We start from the raw sequence: 14,549 nt of genomic DNA, 5'->3' as shown, positions 1-14,549 counted from the left end.
CCCCGTGTCGGGCTCTGGGCTGACGGCTCAGAGCCTGGAAGCCTGCTTCCGATTCTGTGCCTCCCTCTCTCTCTGCCCCTCCCCCGTTCGCGCTCTGTCTCTCTCTGTCTCAAAAATAAATAAAAAAACGTTAAAAAAATTAATAAAAAAATAAATAAAATCTCTTTTTTTAAATTTTTTAAAAATCTGTATTTATTTTTGAGAGAGAGAGATAGCGTGTGAGCAGGGGAGGAGCAGAGAGAGAGGGAGACACAGAATCCGAAGCAGGCTCCAGGCTCCGAGCTGTCAGCACAGAGCCCGACGCGGGGCTTGAACCCATGAACTGTGAGATCATGACCTGAGCCGAAGTCGGACGCTCAAGCGACCGAGCCACCCAGGCGCCCCGAAAATCTTAAGAAAGCCCCCAAACAGTAATTCTCGCCCAGATTTATTGCATGCAGGGCTCCATTTTAATTATTTTTGTGTCTATTGACGCATTATATTTTCCCACTGTCCTTATTTTTTAACAAAATTAGCAGGGGTTCTCTCTCTCTCTGACGCTCCCCTGCTTGCTCCCCCCCCCAAAATAAACAAACATTTGAAAAGAAACAACCGTGGTTTTAAGGTAAATAGATAAATAAATAGTTACAAAATAAAATTAAAACAGGTGTTTTCATGGGAAGGTTTCCCCCCACCCCCACCCCATCCCCTTTACTGTTTTGTTTATTCGTTCACTGAATACTTTGTTAAAGTAAAACACGGATCTTTGGTCAACAACTCAAGGAATTTTGCAAGGTAGGCATACCGCCACCAGACTCCCATCTGCCCCCACCCTGTCAGCCCCTCCTCCCAAGGATAACTGCCGCCTGCCTTCTAGCACCTTCTGCCTTACTTTCTGTGCTTGAACTTCCCATAATTGAAATCATGGGGTCTGGACGCTCGTGGCTCATCGTTGGCTCAGCCCCTTGTGTTTCTGAGTTTTCATCTGTGTGGACCCCAACCCTCTTTATATAACAAGAGTATCCATAGCAGACAGGGTAACCTACTTACACACGTACTTCCCCCCCGCCCCCCCCCCCCCCCCCCCCCCCCGCGCCATTTCAATGTATTGTCCTCCGTGTACTTTAGCGGGACACCAACGCAAAGTAGCACAGTGTCCTGGCTCAGAACTCAGATCGAGTTCTGCAGGGGGCCCGGAAGCTTGCAGGCCCCCCCCCCCCCCCCCCCCCCCCCCCGGAAGCTTACACTGCTCGGAAGGGGGTCCTCCTTAAGGCAGAGGAACCAATGTGTGCGAATCCAAGCCTAGGTGGGGGGGAGGGATGTTGATTTAGGGGGAGGGAGCAAGTGACAGCCACTTGTCTCATTTTGAAAGCTGACAGACCCTCCTAACCGGTCCAGAAAAATGACACAGAGTAGCTTCTGGCTTCATCCCCTTTGAACCTGTGTCTCCTCCTCCCGCACATACTTTCACGCCAGATGCCCTAGGACAGGGGAGGCGGCGATGCGACTTCTGGGAATTCTTCTGGGAATTCCTGCAGCCAGCCGGCCTGCACGAATGCGACCACGCTCCCTGACTGCGGACCTCATAAATACCCCCAGGGAAACTCAGTAAAAGGTATCCCCACCTCTGCGTCACCTTGCTGGGTTTTTTTAATGGTTATTTATTTTTGAGAGAGAGAGCCCGTGGGCACCCAAGTGGGGCAGGGGCAGAGTCAGAGGGAGACAGAGGGTCCGAAGTAGGGGAGGGGCAGGGGAGGGGGCGGACAGAGGATCCAAAGCTGGCTCTGTGCCGGGTCCCCCAAATGCCCACCCCCTCTCCCATGCCAGGGGCAGGAGACCCCCCAGGGGAAAGCTCCGGGTGGAAAGACACAGTGGGGTACGTGGATTGCTTTTAAAACAGCTCACCGGGGAAAATGTTACTTCCGGGTATGGCCCTGTGGTCCCTTGGTGGGGCTTTTTCCGGAAAGGCAGGTCAAGCGAGGGGCTGAAGCGTAACAGTGTTTCAGTTGCAGGGGTGGGGGTGGGGGGTGCCTGGGTGGCTCAGGCTGTTCCGCACCGGACTCTTGATTTCGGCTCAGGTCGCGATGTCCCATTTCATGAGTTCAAGCTGCGCGTTGAGCTCTGGGCTGGCAGTGGGGATCCTGCTTGGGACTTTCTCTCTCTCTCTCTCTCTGTCCCTCCCCCACTTGACCCGCTCTTTCTCTCTCTCAAAATGAGTAAATAAACTTAAAAAAAATGAAAAGGGCATCTCAGCCTCATGGTGACCCCTGGATGGGGTTTCATAAGTGGGCTTTGCCAGCCCTGTGGCCTTGCACAAAAGAGTGGGCACAACACATAATTTCTGTGGCTTCGATTTCCTCGTTGGTAACATGGGGGGGGGGGGGTGACTTCGCCTCTCCCTCGAGGGTTGGGCCAAAGAATCGATATAAGGAAAGCACTTAACCCCACTTTGCAGATGTGGAGTGTTCCATGTTCGACCGGCTGTGTGGCTTTGGGAAAGTCACCCAACCTCTCTGTGCCTCGCTCTCTTCATTCCTAAAAGGGGGATGCTAATCACTGTCACCGCACAGGATTGTTGTGGGGTTCTGGTAAACCATTCCCAGCTGGCAGATGAAGAAATGAGGTTCAGGGAAAGTTTGCCGCCAGGGTTCTCTAGCTAGCGGGGTACCCCTCCCCCGTCTCCCTGCTCACCGTCCCTCCTGCCCTGAGATTTCTCTGCCGCCCCCCCCCCCCCCACCGCGCCTCCGGGGGTGACCTCAGTCCTCGTCTCCTCCCCGGTCCTCACGGTGTCTCCCCCATATTCCTACAGCCAGAAGTTGTCAGGCGAATACTTCAGGTACAAGGGGATCCCCTTCCCCGTGGGCATCTACTCCCCAGAGAGCATCCGCATGGTCGAGAACGCTGATGTGCAGGACGACGACATCTTCATCATCACCTACCCCAAGTCAGGTACCTGCTGGGAGGGGTTGCTGGGGGTGGGGTGGGGAGGAGGTGGCCACAGAGGCTGAGACGGGTGCACCCAGGGGAAGGAGGCAGAGGAAACAGTGGGGGTTAGGCCTGAATCTGCTCAGAACCTGGAGCTTGGGCGTTTGCACTGGCGGACCCCTCCGCTAGGTGTCGCTCTTCCGCCCCCACAACCAAGTGGGCTCCTCGTCCTCGGGGAAGCCTTCCCGGGGCCTCCTGGGCTGCAGCACCTGTCCCCACCCTGTCGCGCTCTATCCCCTTGAACTCGCCTCTACTCTTCTTCTCAGCCCTTGTCTCCACCGGCCACTTGGCTGTGTTTTTGGTTGTTGATTTAGCCTCCGGTCTCCCCCCCCCCCCACCCCCTCCCCCACTAGAACATGAGCTCTTGGAGGACAGACAGCTTAGTGTGCCTGGATCGCGGCTGTATTCTCGGAGCCTAAGTCGGTGCCTGCCACCCATTCAGTAAATATTTGCGGAAGGAAGTGGGGGCGGAGGGAGGGACGATCTTCATTTCCTCCCTCCCTCCCCGAAACGCTGCTTATTCTCTGCCATGGGTGCAGACGCGACTGTGTCCTGGGGAGACATTTGTCAGTTTCTCGGGCGAGACAGGCTTTATGTAAACCCGCGCGCACTCCTTTGACTATATAATTAGGGTTGGGGGGGGGGTTGGTAACCTCGAGAGGAAAGGTGCAGAGAGCGTTGAATGTAGGTAACAAGAGAACGTCTGGGGGATGAGCGCAGGCTTTGAGGGGGAAAAGATGTTCGTGCGGAGATCTGGAAGCCGCAGAGGCGTTTGAGTGGGAAAGGGTGTCCTAGACGAGGGAGGAATGGCACACGCCAAGGCCCGGGGGTCGGGGGAGGCTTGAGGGAATTCCAAGGAACAAGAGGAGATCAATGAGGCTGTGGGAGAGGCTGGGAATGGGGGGGTGGGGGTGGGGTGGCGCACGGCGGATGAAACATCCCTTTGGAGCCAAGGCAAGGCTCCGTGGTGACTTTCCTCAATGTCCCCCCCCCCCCCCCCCGGGGCAGCTTTTAGGGAGAGCAGGGACAGACTTCGGCTTTCCCTTCTCCAGCATGACTACTTCATGTCTTTGTCAAAATATATTTGAAAATTTTCAAAATATGGCTCTCCGATAGAGTTCTGTGAGGGGTCCTTTTTGAGATGTTCACATACCATGCGGTTTATCCATTTTAAAGTGTACGGTTCAGGGCACGTGGGTGACTCAGTCAGTTAAGCGTCTGATTTCGGCTCAGGTTATGATCTCCCGGGTCGCGAGTTCGAGCCCCGCACCGGGCTCTCTGCTGTCAGCCCAGAGCCTGCTTCAGATCCTCTCCCCTCTCCCTCTTCCCCTCCCCACTTGTGTTCTCTCTCTCTCTCTCAAATAAATAAACATTAGGGGGCACCTGGGTGGCTCAGTCGGTTAAGCGGCCGACTTCAACTCAGGTCATGATCTCTCGGTCCGTGAGTTCGCGCCCCGCGTCGGGCTCTGTGCTGACGGCTCAGAGCCTGGAGCCTGTTTCGGATTCTGTGTCTCCCTCTCTCTGACCCTCCCCTGTTCATGCTCTGTCTCTCCCCGTCTCAAAAAGAAATAAAACTTAAAAAAATTAAAAAATTTTTTATTAATAAAATAAACAGATAAAATAAACATTAAAAAATCTTTACAAAATAAAGTGTACAATTCTATGGCAGTAATGTATTCACGGATTTGTGCAACACGTCACCACGATCCATTTTAGAACGTTTAGAACAAGATACCCATCAGCCATCACTCCCCAAACCCCACCTCCCCGGCCCCAAACCTTAGGCAACCATTAATCTGCTCTCTGAGTCTATGGATTTGCCTTCGTGTCTGGCTTCTTTCATTTAGCATGTTTTGGGGGCTCATCCATGTGGTAGCGCGGGTCCGGGCTTTGTTCCTGTTTATGGCCAAGTACGGTTCATGCTATTTTTCTTTCTTTCTTTTTTAACGTTTATTTATTTTTGAGACAGAGAGAGACAGAGCATGAATGGGGGAGGGGCAGAGAGAGAGGGAGACACACAGAATCTGAAACAGGCTCCAGGCTCTGAGCGGTCAGCGCAGAGCCCGACGCGGGGCTCGAACTCACGGACCGCGAGATCATGACCTGAGCCGAAGTCGGACACTTAACCGACTGAGCCTCCCAGGCGCCCCCTGGGCCTACCGCTTTTTTTGTGTATTCATTGGTCAGTTGATCAACACTTGGGTTGTCTGCGCTCTTTGACGGTCAGGAGTAATGCTTCTAGGAACATGGCCATTCCTTTCCATTTCCCTCAGAGGTCTGAGTTTTGAGAGACACATACGGTCATACAACCCCCATCGCAGCCAAGATACAGAACAGCTCCCTCACCCCCCAAATCCCTTCACACCCGTTCGTGGTCTGCTCTTCCCTCACCGCCAGCCCCCGGCAACCATGGCGGCTTACCCCCCCCCCCCGCCCCCAGAGTTTTGCCTTTTCCAGAATGTCACACAGATGGGCTCACAGTGTGTGCATCTTTGGAGACCGATTTCTTTCACTCAGCATATTCTACTTTCGATTCATCCAAACTCTTGGATTTTTTTTTCTTTTTTTTTTTACTGCCGAGAAGTATCCCATTCTATGGATGGACTGTGGTATATCCATTCATCTCTTGAAGGACATTGGGGTTGTTCCCAGATTGGGGTGGGTAGGAATGAAAACACCTGCTATGAAGCTTTGTGTGCAATTCCACGCATGCAGATGTGTTTTCATTTATGTTGGGTAAATCCTTAGAAATGAGATTGTTGAGGGGCACCTGGGTGGCTCAGTTGGTTAAGTGACCGACTGCGGCTCAGGTCACCATCTCTTGGTTCAGGAGTGAGCCCCGCGTGGGGCTCTGGGCTGACCGCTCGGAGCCTGGAGCCTGCTTCGGATTCTGTGTCTCCCTCTCTCTCTCTCTGACCCTCCCCCGTTCATGCGCTGTCTGTCTCTGTCTCAAAAACAAATAAACATTAAAAAAAATTTTTTTTTTTTAAACAAGTGAGGGAGGATTAAACTACCAAGAGGTGAAGAGAGCCCCAGTGGACACAGGAAGAGGCCATACAGGGATCAGCCAGTCCCCGTGGGCTGAAGCAGAAACCCTAAGGAAATCTGCCGGGGGTGGGGGCGGGGGGCGGTGGCGGAGGGAGAAAGGGTCACTGAGGGTCCGCTGTCCGGTCACGAGAGCAGCAGGGAAGGGCCCGGGAGAGCCTGGCAGGGAACCCCGGCCTCCTGCGGGGTTCCTCCAGCGCCCTCTACTGGCCGCCGCCGGAGAACCGTTCACAGGGTCCGGCCCCAATATCCCCAAACAGGGCGACCAAGAATGAATTTGGAGGCGAGAGGCAACCCATTAAGAACCCGGGCGGGGTTATTGTTAGAATCCAGGGAACTAGAGGGGCGCCTGGCTGGCTCAGTCGGCGGAGCGTGTGATTCTTTGACCTGGGGTTCGTGGGTTCGAGCCCCACGTTGGTCACGGAGATTACTTAAAAAAAAAAAAAAAAAAAACCCACAGAGAATCCAGGGCAATATGATACTAATGACAGGTGATTGTCAATATTATTATTATTTTTTTCTATTTCTCATCTGACTTGCCTATATCCTCGTGGAATCCGGACGTGTGAACTGGGTCATTTGATGAGATCTCTTCCTGCTACGTGACACACGGGTGTCCCCCCAGAGATCAAGGGGCTCCTCCCAAGAAGGGGCAGTGAAGAGAGCTGAGATTTTAAGTCCAGATGCCTGGATTTAATTCCAGCTCCCTCTGTGTTTGAACACGATGCTTCTGCCCTCATCCGCGAGCCGCGGAATCTCAGACACCAAGGCCTGCTGGAAGCTTCTGTGTCATTTCCTCAAACTCCAGTTGGTGGAGGGATGGAGGGAAGTTGGGGGAAATCCAGGCTGCCCCAGGCATTCTGGCTCCTTCCATCTCATGGCTTGCCATCCCCGGGAGCCCCAGTTTCCACTGGGTCCCCGCATCCAGCCAGCAGAGAGGGAAGAAGAGAGAGTGGCAGGGGGAGGGGAGGGGGACACGTAGGAGGTGTTTATGGGCCAGCCCTGGAAATGGCTGCCACCTGCACTTCCTTGGCCAGAACTCGGTCACACGGCCACATGTAGCTGCCGGAGAGGCTGGAGAAGTGGGGTCCCCTCATCTCCCCGGTGGGGAAGGGAAATGGGGTCGGGTGGACAGCCAGCCGGTCTCTGTCACTTCCTCGCCTCGCCGCCAGCTGTGAGGCTCTGGGCCATCATCCTCCGCAGCGAATCGCGCTGTAAAGCCCAACCCGACTCTGTTTCTCGCTCCTCTCCCCTGCACCCGTCCCCGCCCTTTGATTGACTGGCCCAATTTCTCCTGACAGGGACCAACTGGATGATTGAGATCCTCAGCTTAATCCTAAAGGACGGGGACCCATCCTGGATCCGCTCGGTGCCCATCTGGAAGCGGGCGCCCTGGTGTGAGACCATCCTGGGTGCCTTCAGCCTCTCGGACCCGCCCAGACCCCGCCTCATGAGTTCTCACCTCCCCATCCAGCTCTTCGCCAAAGCCTTCTTCACCTCCAAGGCCAAGGTGCAGGAGGAGGGAGGCGTGTGGGGGCGGGGGAGCGCATAACCAAGGGATGAATTCGGCACGGTATTTACGGAGCACCTACTATGTGCCTGATCTAGAACGGCAGTAAATAAACGCGCAGCAATGCCTGCCTCGCAAGCCCACGTTCTAAAGGGTGACAGGCCGAGAGACTAGAGAAGAAAAATCTCTTCGTGGGCAAAGGTGATGACTTCACGAACAGCCCGCAGGGGTGGGCGAGGAGGGCAGAGCGCAGTGGTGGGAGGCAACGGTGGACCCCACGGAGGCGGGGGGGGGGTGGCCCGCGCGGAGGTGAAGAGAAGAGGCTGAGCTGGGGTTGTATGTTGAAGGTGGAACCAGCAGTAGGATTTGCTGGCAGATGGGGCGTGGGTGTGAACCAGATGAGTCAAGGGTGACTCCAGGGCGTTTGGTTTAAGCAATTGGGAAGATGATGCTGATGTCAACTGACTTGGGGAGACCGGGAGAGAGGCTCGGGGGAAGGCGGGAGCTCTGTTGGGGCCCGTGGACGTCCAGGTGGAGGGTTGCCAGTGGGCAGCGAGGCAACCGAATCAGGATTCGATAGGACACGCATCTCTGGAATTGGCTGGTCGACACAGAGGTGGACTGGGCCATTAAAGGCAGGAGACTGGTCGCATCACCAAGGAAGCGAGTGTAGACAGAGGAGGCCCCCCAGGACCCCCCACCCCGGCCCGGTCAGTCTCACGGCTTTGCTGCGAGGAGGCCCAGATCTCGGCCAAGCTGCTGCACCCACGGCTGCAGAGAATCCCAGCAAAAGGACCGAGGCTAAAGTCAGTGGCGGAAGGAGGCGTGTGGGTCAGCGTCCAGGCGTCTGTCCCAGAGCAGAGCTGCCTGACCCTCCCGGCAGCGACATGGGATGACACGCGAGCCTTGGCATCCGGGGTGTTTGTCGGGGCGGACCGCCCGGGTGGCTGACCGTGGTCGTGGGGAAGGAGACGGTGGCCAGGAAAGGAGCCATCTGGTGGGGCTGACGCGGGCTTGGTTGTGGAGTACGAAGCTGGTAATCAGCTAGGAGCCAGGGAGTCGGAGCCTTGAACGCCAGGCCCAGAGGCGAAGAGGGTCAGTCAGTGCCTCTCACCTTGATCAACCCCATCCTGAGCCCCCATGCCTTCCTCCTCCTGTTTTATGCATTTAGAGAGGGGTAGGGAGGGGCAGAAAGAGAGGGACAGAGAGAGTCCCAAGCAGGCTCCATGCTGAGAGCACAGAGACCAATGTGGGGTTCCATCTTGCCAACCGTGAGATCATGACCTGAGCCGAAATCAAGAGCCGGACGCCCACCCGACTGAGCCACCTGGCCCCCCCCTCCCCCCGCCCCGTCCTCCGGTCTTAATTCCCTTGAAGCCAACCTGTCACCCCGCCTGGTCCGGGAACAGTCCCCGTGTCCTGCTGGAATGTGGCTGCAGGGAGGTCTCCCCATCCTCTGGGATGAGATGAACTTGATCTAAGCCACTGTTGGCGGGAAAGTCCCCTGAGAAGTCTACCCTGAGGCCTTCCTGCTGTAGGCCCAGAAACAGAGAAGGCTTGGGGGCATGCAGTCTTTGGGGTGGGGTCCTGCCTGTGTGCGACACCTTCTCCCCTCTCCCCAACACCCATACGCAGGCGATCTACATGGGCCGGAACCCCCGGGACGTGGTGGTCTCGCTGTATCATTACTCCAAGATCGCCAGGCAGTTGAAGGACCCCGGCACACCTGACCAGTTCCTGCAGAACTTTCTCAAAGGCGAAGGTGAGGACTGGGGCAGAGTGGGGGTCCGGAAGGGGTGCCCCTCTTGGGCCCAGACAGGAAGGGGGCAGGGGAGGGGGTAAGAAGGAGAGAGAGAGGCAGCGATACAGGGCGTGATTAACAGTGAAGGCGACAGGTGTGTAAGAGACCGAGCGACGATGACAGACACAGCAATGGGAAGAAGCAGAGAGAGACTGAGAGACACAGAGTAAGCAGGAGACAGAAGGAAACGGAGACAGACGGACAGACACACAGATACAGAGAAAGGAAGAAACAAACAGAGACAGAAATGCAGAAAAGGGGCAGAAACAGAGAGAGATGGGGAGACAAAGGTTCTCTCTCCGGGGGCCAGATGTGGGGAGGGGGGGCTTGGGGGAGGCATCCAGCCCTGAGTCACCGTGCCCGGGGCCACTTTGGGGGCTAGTCAGGCCCCCCTGGTCCCCCAGCGGGGGTGGCCCAGCTGCCCGGCCCTCATCCACCTGCCCCTCCGCCCCGCAGTGCAGTTTGGCTCCTGGTTCGACCACATTAAGGGCTGGATTCGGATGAAGGGCAAAGAGAACTTCCTGTTCATCACCTACGAGGAACTGCAGCAGGTGATCCCGCGCCCCCGCCCCCACCCGGCGCCTCCCTCCCCCTCCCCTCCTCCTCACGCCCCCTTCCCCTCCCCCCAACACACCAGGTACTGGGGGCACCGCGGTGAACAGAGCAGAGTCCTGAGCCGGGGAGCAGGAGAGGGGCCATGGGCAAACAAAGAAAACAGATGGCAGCTGGAGAGCAGAGAGAAAAGGCAAGGCGGAAAGGAAGATAAGGAATGTGTGGGGGCACGATTTTAAATAGGGTGGTTGGGGAGGCCTCCGGGAGAAGATAACACTTAAGCAAAGATCTGAAGGTCAAGGACGACCCAGGGGGATAGCTGGTTGGGGGGGGGGGAGGAGGTCTCAGGCAGAGGGAACCCGCCAGTGCAAAGGCCCTGAGGTGACAGCACACGCTTGATGTGTTTCCAAGGGGAGCAAAGAAGGATGTGGCCAGAGCTGCCTGAGTGGGGGTAGGGGTGGGGGTGGGAGACACAGCAAGGACCTTGGCTTTTCTCTGAGGAGGTGGGAGCCAGGGGTGGGCCGTGAGCAGGCGAGGCGGTAGGAAAAGCACGGAACCATGGCGCGTGGGGAGTGAGCTCCATTTCCTTCTTGTATGTACACACCATGGATTTTATTTTATTTGGCGGGGGGTGGGTGGAGAGAGGGGGAGACGCAGAATGGGAAGCAGGCTCCAGGCTCCGAGCTGCCAACACAGAGCCCGGCGCGGGGCTCGAACTCCCGAACCGTCAGACGGGAGCCGGACGCTTAACCGACTGAGCCACCCAGGCGCTCCTCATGTATTTTTTTTTGGGGGGGGGTGCTTTCTGTCGGTACTTTTTGGAGGGGGAAGCACCTGAATGTTTGTGTCCGACAAAGCAGATAACGTCCCCCCAAATCTCTCAGAGCCTCAGACGTCCCATCCTTAAAATGGGTGGGAAAATGCCAGCTCGTGAGGTTGCGTGAGCCGCCGTAGGGAGCCCCCGGCATAGCACGACCATCCGACAAGGTACACCAAAGTGTTAATATAGTGCGCAAAGTAAAAGCGACTAGGTCCCGAGGCAGGACCCGTGGGATCGGCAAGAACGAGAATACCACGCACCAAACACCTCACTTAATCCTCAGCGTGTGGACAGGCGAGTCACAGATTAGCTAGAACCACCTACAGCTGCCCATATCGGACCCGTTTGGATCTGCGAAAAATATAATTGTGTAGGGTGCACCCCAATATTGTTAGTACCCCCGTTTTATGGAGGAGGAAGCTGGGGGACACTTGACAACCTGCCTGAGTCTTTTGCCCACCCCGGTAAACGTCTTTTGATGGAAAGGTCCAGACAAGATGTCCGGCGTTAACCGCCACACCCCATCCCCTCCCACCCACCCCCACCCCCGCTTTGTTTTGTTTTGTTTTGTTTTGTTTCATCGAGCGTTTTCCTCCAAAGCCAAAAACTGGGCCATGCAGCCTGGCAGAGCTTCTGGGCTGCCCCTGGCGTGTGAGGAACTGCACACATGTTAGAATTTCTGGGACACGCCGGTGGTTCAAGAAGATAAAGGGATGTAGGGTTGCGAAACCAGGAATGGCCTGGAAAACCGGAGCCGTGGGGCTGGCGGCGCTGATGAGAAGGCTAACTGTCCTGGGCACTAAGTATCAGGGAAGGCGGCGAGACAGAGGAGGGAAGCGTGGGCTTCGGGCACGGAAATCTGAGTTCCTCCCTAGCTGTGTGACCCTGGACGAGTGTCTTCCCCTCTCTGGGCCTCCATTTACTGACAGGGGTAATGACACCTGTCTGCAAGGCTATTGGCGGGCTTGGCACAGATATACGAGAGAGACAGAGAGAGAGAGAGAGAGAGAGAGAGCGGGTGAGGGGCAGAGAGAGAGAGAGGGAGACAGAAGTTGCGAACCGCGCTCTGTGCTGACAGCACAGCTGTGGGGCTCAAACCTGTGGACGGTGAGATCGTGACCTGAGCCGAAGTCGGACGCTCAACGGACTGAGCCCCCCAGGCGCCCCTCAATCCACGTGGCCTGAACGATCGATCGTTGCCAGGAGGAGGGTGATGTTTGAGCTGTATCTGGGTGGGGAAGTTTGCCTGGTGGAGGAGGGTGCCAGGGGGCATTCTCGGCCACCCCCCCGCCAAGGCTGCAGGGAGGAAAATGCAGGGAATGGTTAAGTTCTGGAATTAGAGGCCAGGCCAGGCCAGACCACTTCTGTCCTTGAAAGCCAGGCCTGGGGGCCGGGACTCCTGTCCCAGGGCACTGGGGAGCCACAGGGGGGCCGGGAGCAGCTTTGGGTGTGGGCGCCTGGAGGCAGGGAGGCCAGGGAGGAGGCCGAGTCGCAGGTCCATGGGGAGAGGACAAGGCAGGCCCAGTGCAAGGGCGCTGAGAACAGAGGAGGGGATGAGCAGAGGGAGACTGACAGGGGTGTGGGGGGAGGGGGAGTAAGAGAGGGGAGGCCGGGCTGGGAATCTGGTCCTGTGACCCAGTGAGTGAGGCTGCTCTTCCGGGATGGGCACCCGGGGGGAGGTGCAGATCTGGGGCACAGACAGGCTGACCCCCACTTCTAACCTGAGTGAGGGGTGATTGTGCACCAGCTGCCCAGCTGACCTCTGCCCCGGCTCTGCCCCTTCCCTCCCACCCGCGGAACCCTCCGAAACCCCCAGCCTGCGAAAACTCTCGGAAGCCATCGCCCCATCCCTCGGCTTGGTGGTGGGGAAACTGAGGCAAAGCAGCAGAGCCACCCAGACGGCTCTGGGTCGGGGACTCAGACATCCAGATTCTGGGTCTGGTGCTCCTTCCTCGCCTGGGGTCCCCTCCCTCCGCCCGGCCTCCCTGACCCCCCCTCCCCGGCCCCCGCAGGACCTCCGCAGCTCCCTGCAGGACATATGCCAGTTTTTGGGCCGGCCGCTGGGCAAGGAGGCGCTGGACTCTGTCGTGGCACACTCGGCTTTCGGCGCCATGAAGGCCAACGCCATGTCCAACTTCACTCTGCTGCCCCCCAGCCTGCTGGACCAACGCCACGGCGCCTTCCTCCGGAAAGGTGCGGGGGCTCTGGGGTTCCAAGGCTCACCGGCCACCGCCTGGCTGTGCACCTTGGGGCGGTCAGGTCACCTCTCTGGGCCTCAGTTTTCCCAGCTGAAACGTGGGGTCGCTCTGAGCAGCACCGCCTTCACAAGGTCACGAGGGACCCCCCCCCCCCCCGCCCCCCCAGGGCTTAGCACAGGGCCCGGCATCCAGAGAGCTCCAAACGGTGACAAAACGGCCCTGTCCAAGGCCACAGCCGGGACTGAACCGTCTTGAGGCTATATAGAGTCTTAGCGAATCGAATTGTTCTTACTGTTAAGGTTCAGCCCAGAAACCTTCAAGCGCTCGGATTACGGGAAGGGGGGGAGGGAGTGTCCTCGTTCCTATTCCTGCTACAAGACCACAAACTTAGCGGCTTAACACAACCCACGTTTATGGGGTTGGGTCAGAAGTCCCAAGTCAGTGTCCCTGGGTTAAAATCAAAAGCATCAGAGGGACGGGTCCTTCTGGAGGCTCCAGGGGGGAGAATCTGTTCCCTGCCTTTTCCGTTTCCAGCCCCACACGGACTGCTGGGCTCCTCGCCCCTCACCGGTCTTCCCATCAGAAGGGTGGCGGTCTTCCGATCCCAGACTCTAAGCCTCCCGCCTCTTTTGCTTTTGCTTTTTCTCCCTATGTTTGTTTGTTTTGAGAGAGACCAAGAGGGAGCAAGCGGGGGAGGGGCAGAGAGAGACCGGGAGAGAGAGAGAGAATCCGAAGCAGGCTCAGGCTCCGCTCCGTCCATGGGGGGGGGGGGGGGGGGTGGCTCGAAGGCTCGAACTCACAAACCATGAGATCGTGTCCTGAGCCCAGACCAAGAGTCGGACACTCAACCTGCCGGAGCCACCCTCCCCTCCCCCCCCGGGCGCCCCTCCCCCTCTTCTTATAGGGACCCTTGTGGGTCTGCCTGGATAAACCTCCATCCTTAACCAACGACGCTTGCAAAGTCCCTCTTGTAAGGTCACATATTCATAGGTTCCAAAGACCAGGATGTGGACATCTGGGGGGGGGGGGGTGATTACTCAGCCTATCACAGGGAGCCCCACCCCCACCCTTCACTAGGGGGCGTCATGTAATTCAAAATACTGCCACCCAAATGACGTTGGCCCCAGGTGAGAAGCTCGAGGCCGCCCCGGGGGGTGGGGGGGGGGGCCTGCGCCCGCCTGGGCCCCTGGAAGGGGCAGAGGTCACGCCCCCTCGCCTGCTGGGTCGCTACGAGGGTTAAGGAGGGAAACCGAGGAAGCCAGGGCCACCCTTCCGCGCGTTCCCTGGCACGGGCGTGTGGGTACATTCCCAATGGCAGAGCCATCACGGAGGTAGCCTGGGTGTTGCAGGAGCCCCGGAGTGAGGATGCCCTTTTCCAGCCAGGGAGGTTAGGGACAGGGAGCCAGGAATGCTGGAGCGGGAGGGGGAGGTTCTGGGCAGAGCGATTTAAGGGGTCAGGGGGTAAAGCTGGAGGAGGAAGGCAACAGGTCTACTGGAAGGAGAGGCAGGGTAGGGCGGGAGCCAGGGGGAAGGAGGGGGCAAAACGGGTGCCCAGGGGTCTGGCCAGGTGACTGGAGGCCAGCGTGAGAGGCAGCCATCAGTAGGAGGTGAAAGGGCAAGAGCGGGGAGGTGCTCCTGGCCAAGGCCCGGAGGTGGGCA

At 57.5% G+C, this 14,549-nt stretch overlaps 1 protein-coding gene across 2 annotated transcripts in view; it reads left to right on the top strand.

Annotated features, from left to right (window-relative positions):
- SULT2B1 (sulfotransferase family 2B member 1) overlaps positions 1-14,549 on the top strand; it is a 31,211-nt gene that overhangs the window by 16,374 nt on the left and 288 nt on the right. The window contains exons 1-6 of one of the 2 annotated variants that reach the window (XM_042919496.1): positions 1,258-1,594; positions 2,789-2,928; positions 7,311-7,519; positions 9,155-9,281; positions 9,777-9,871; positions 12,705-12,885. In XM_042919496.1, coding sequence (XP_042775430.1) covers positions 2,868-2,928; positions 7,311-7,519; positions 9,155-9,281; positions 9,777-9,871; positions 12,705-12,885 — 673 coding nt within the window. In that variant the 5' untranslated portion in view covers positions 1,258-1,594; positions 2,789-2,867. Of the gene's footprint in view, positions 1-1,257; positions 1,595-2,788; positions 2,929-7,310; positions 7,520-9,154; positions 9,282-9,776; positions 9,872-12,704; positions 12,886-14,549 lie in introns of those variants that run through there. The other variant, XM_042919495.1, reaches the window with a different exon arrangement.

The sequence above is a fragment of the Panthera leo genome, chromosome E2, assembly GCF_018350215.1.
Source record: "Panthera leo isolate Ple1 chromosome E2, P.leo_Ple1_pat1.1, whole genome shotgun sequence".
Classification (NCBI taxonomy): Eukaryota; Metazoa; Chordata; class Mammalia; order Carnivora; family Felidae; genus Panthera; species Panthera leo.
This window is presented reverse-complemented; position numbering and strand designations above follow the sequence as displayed.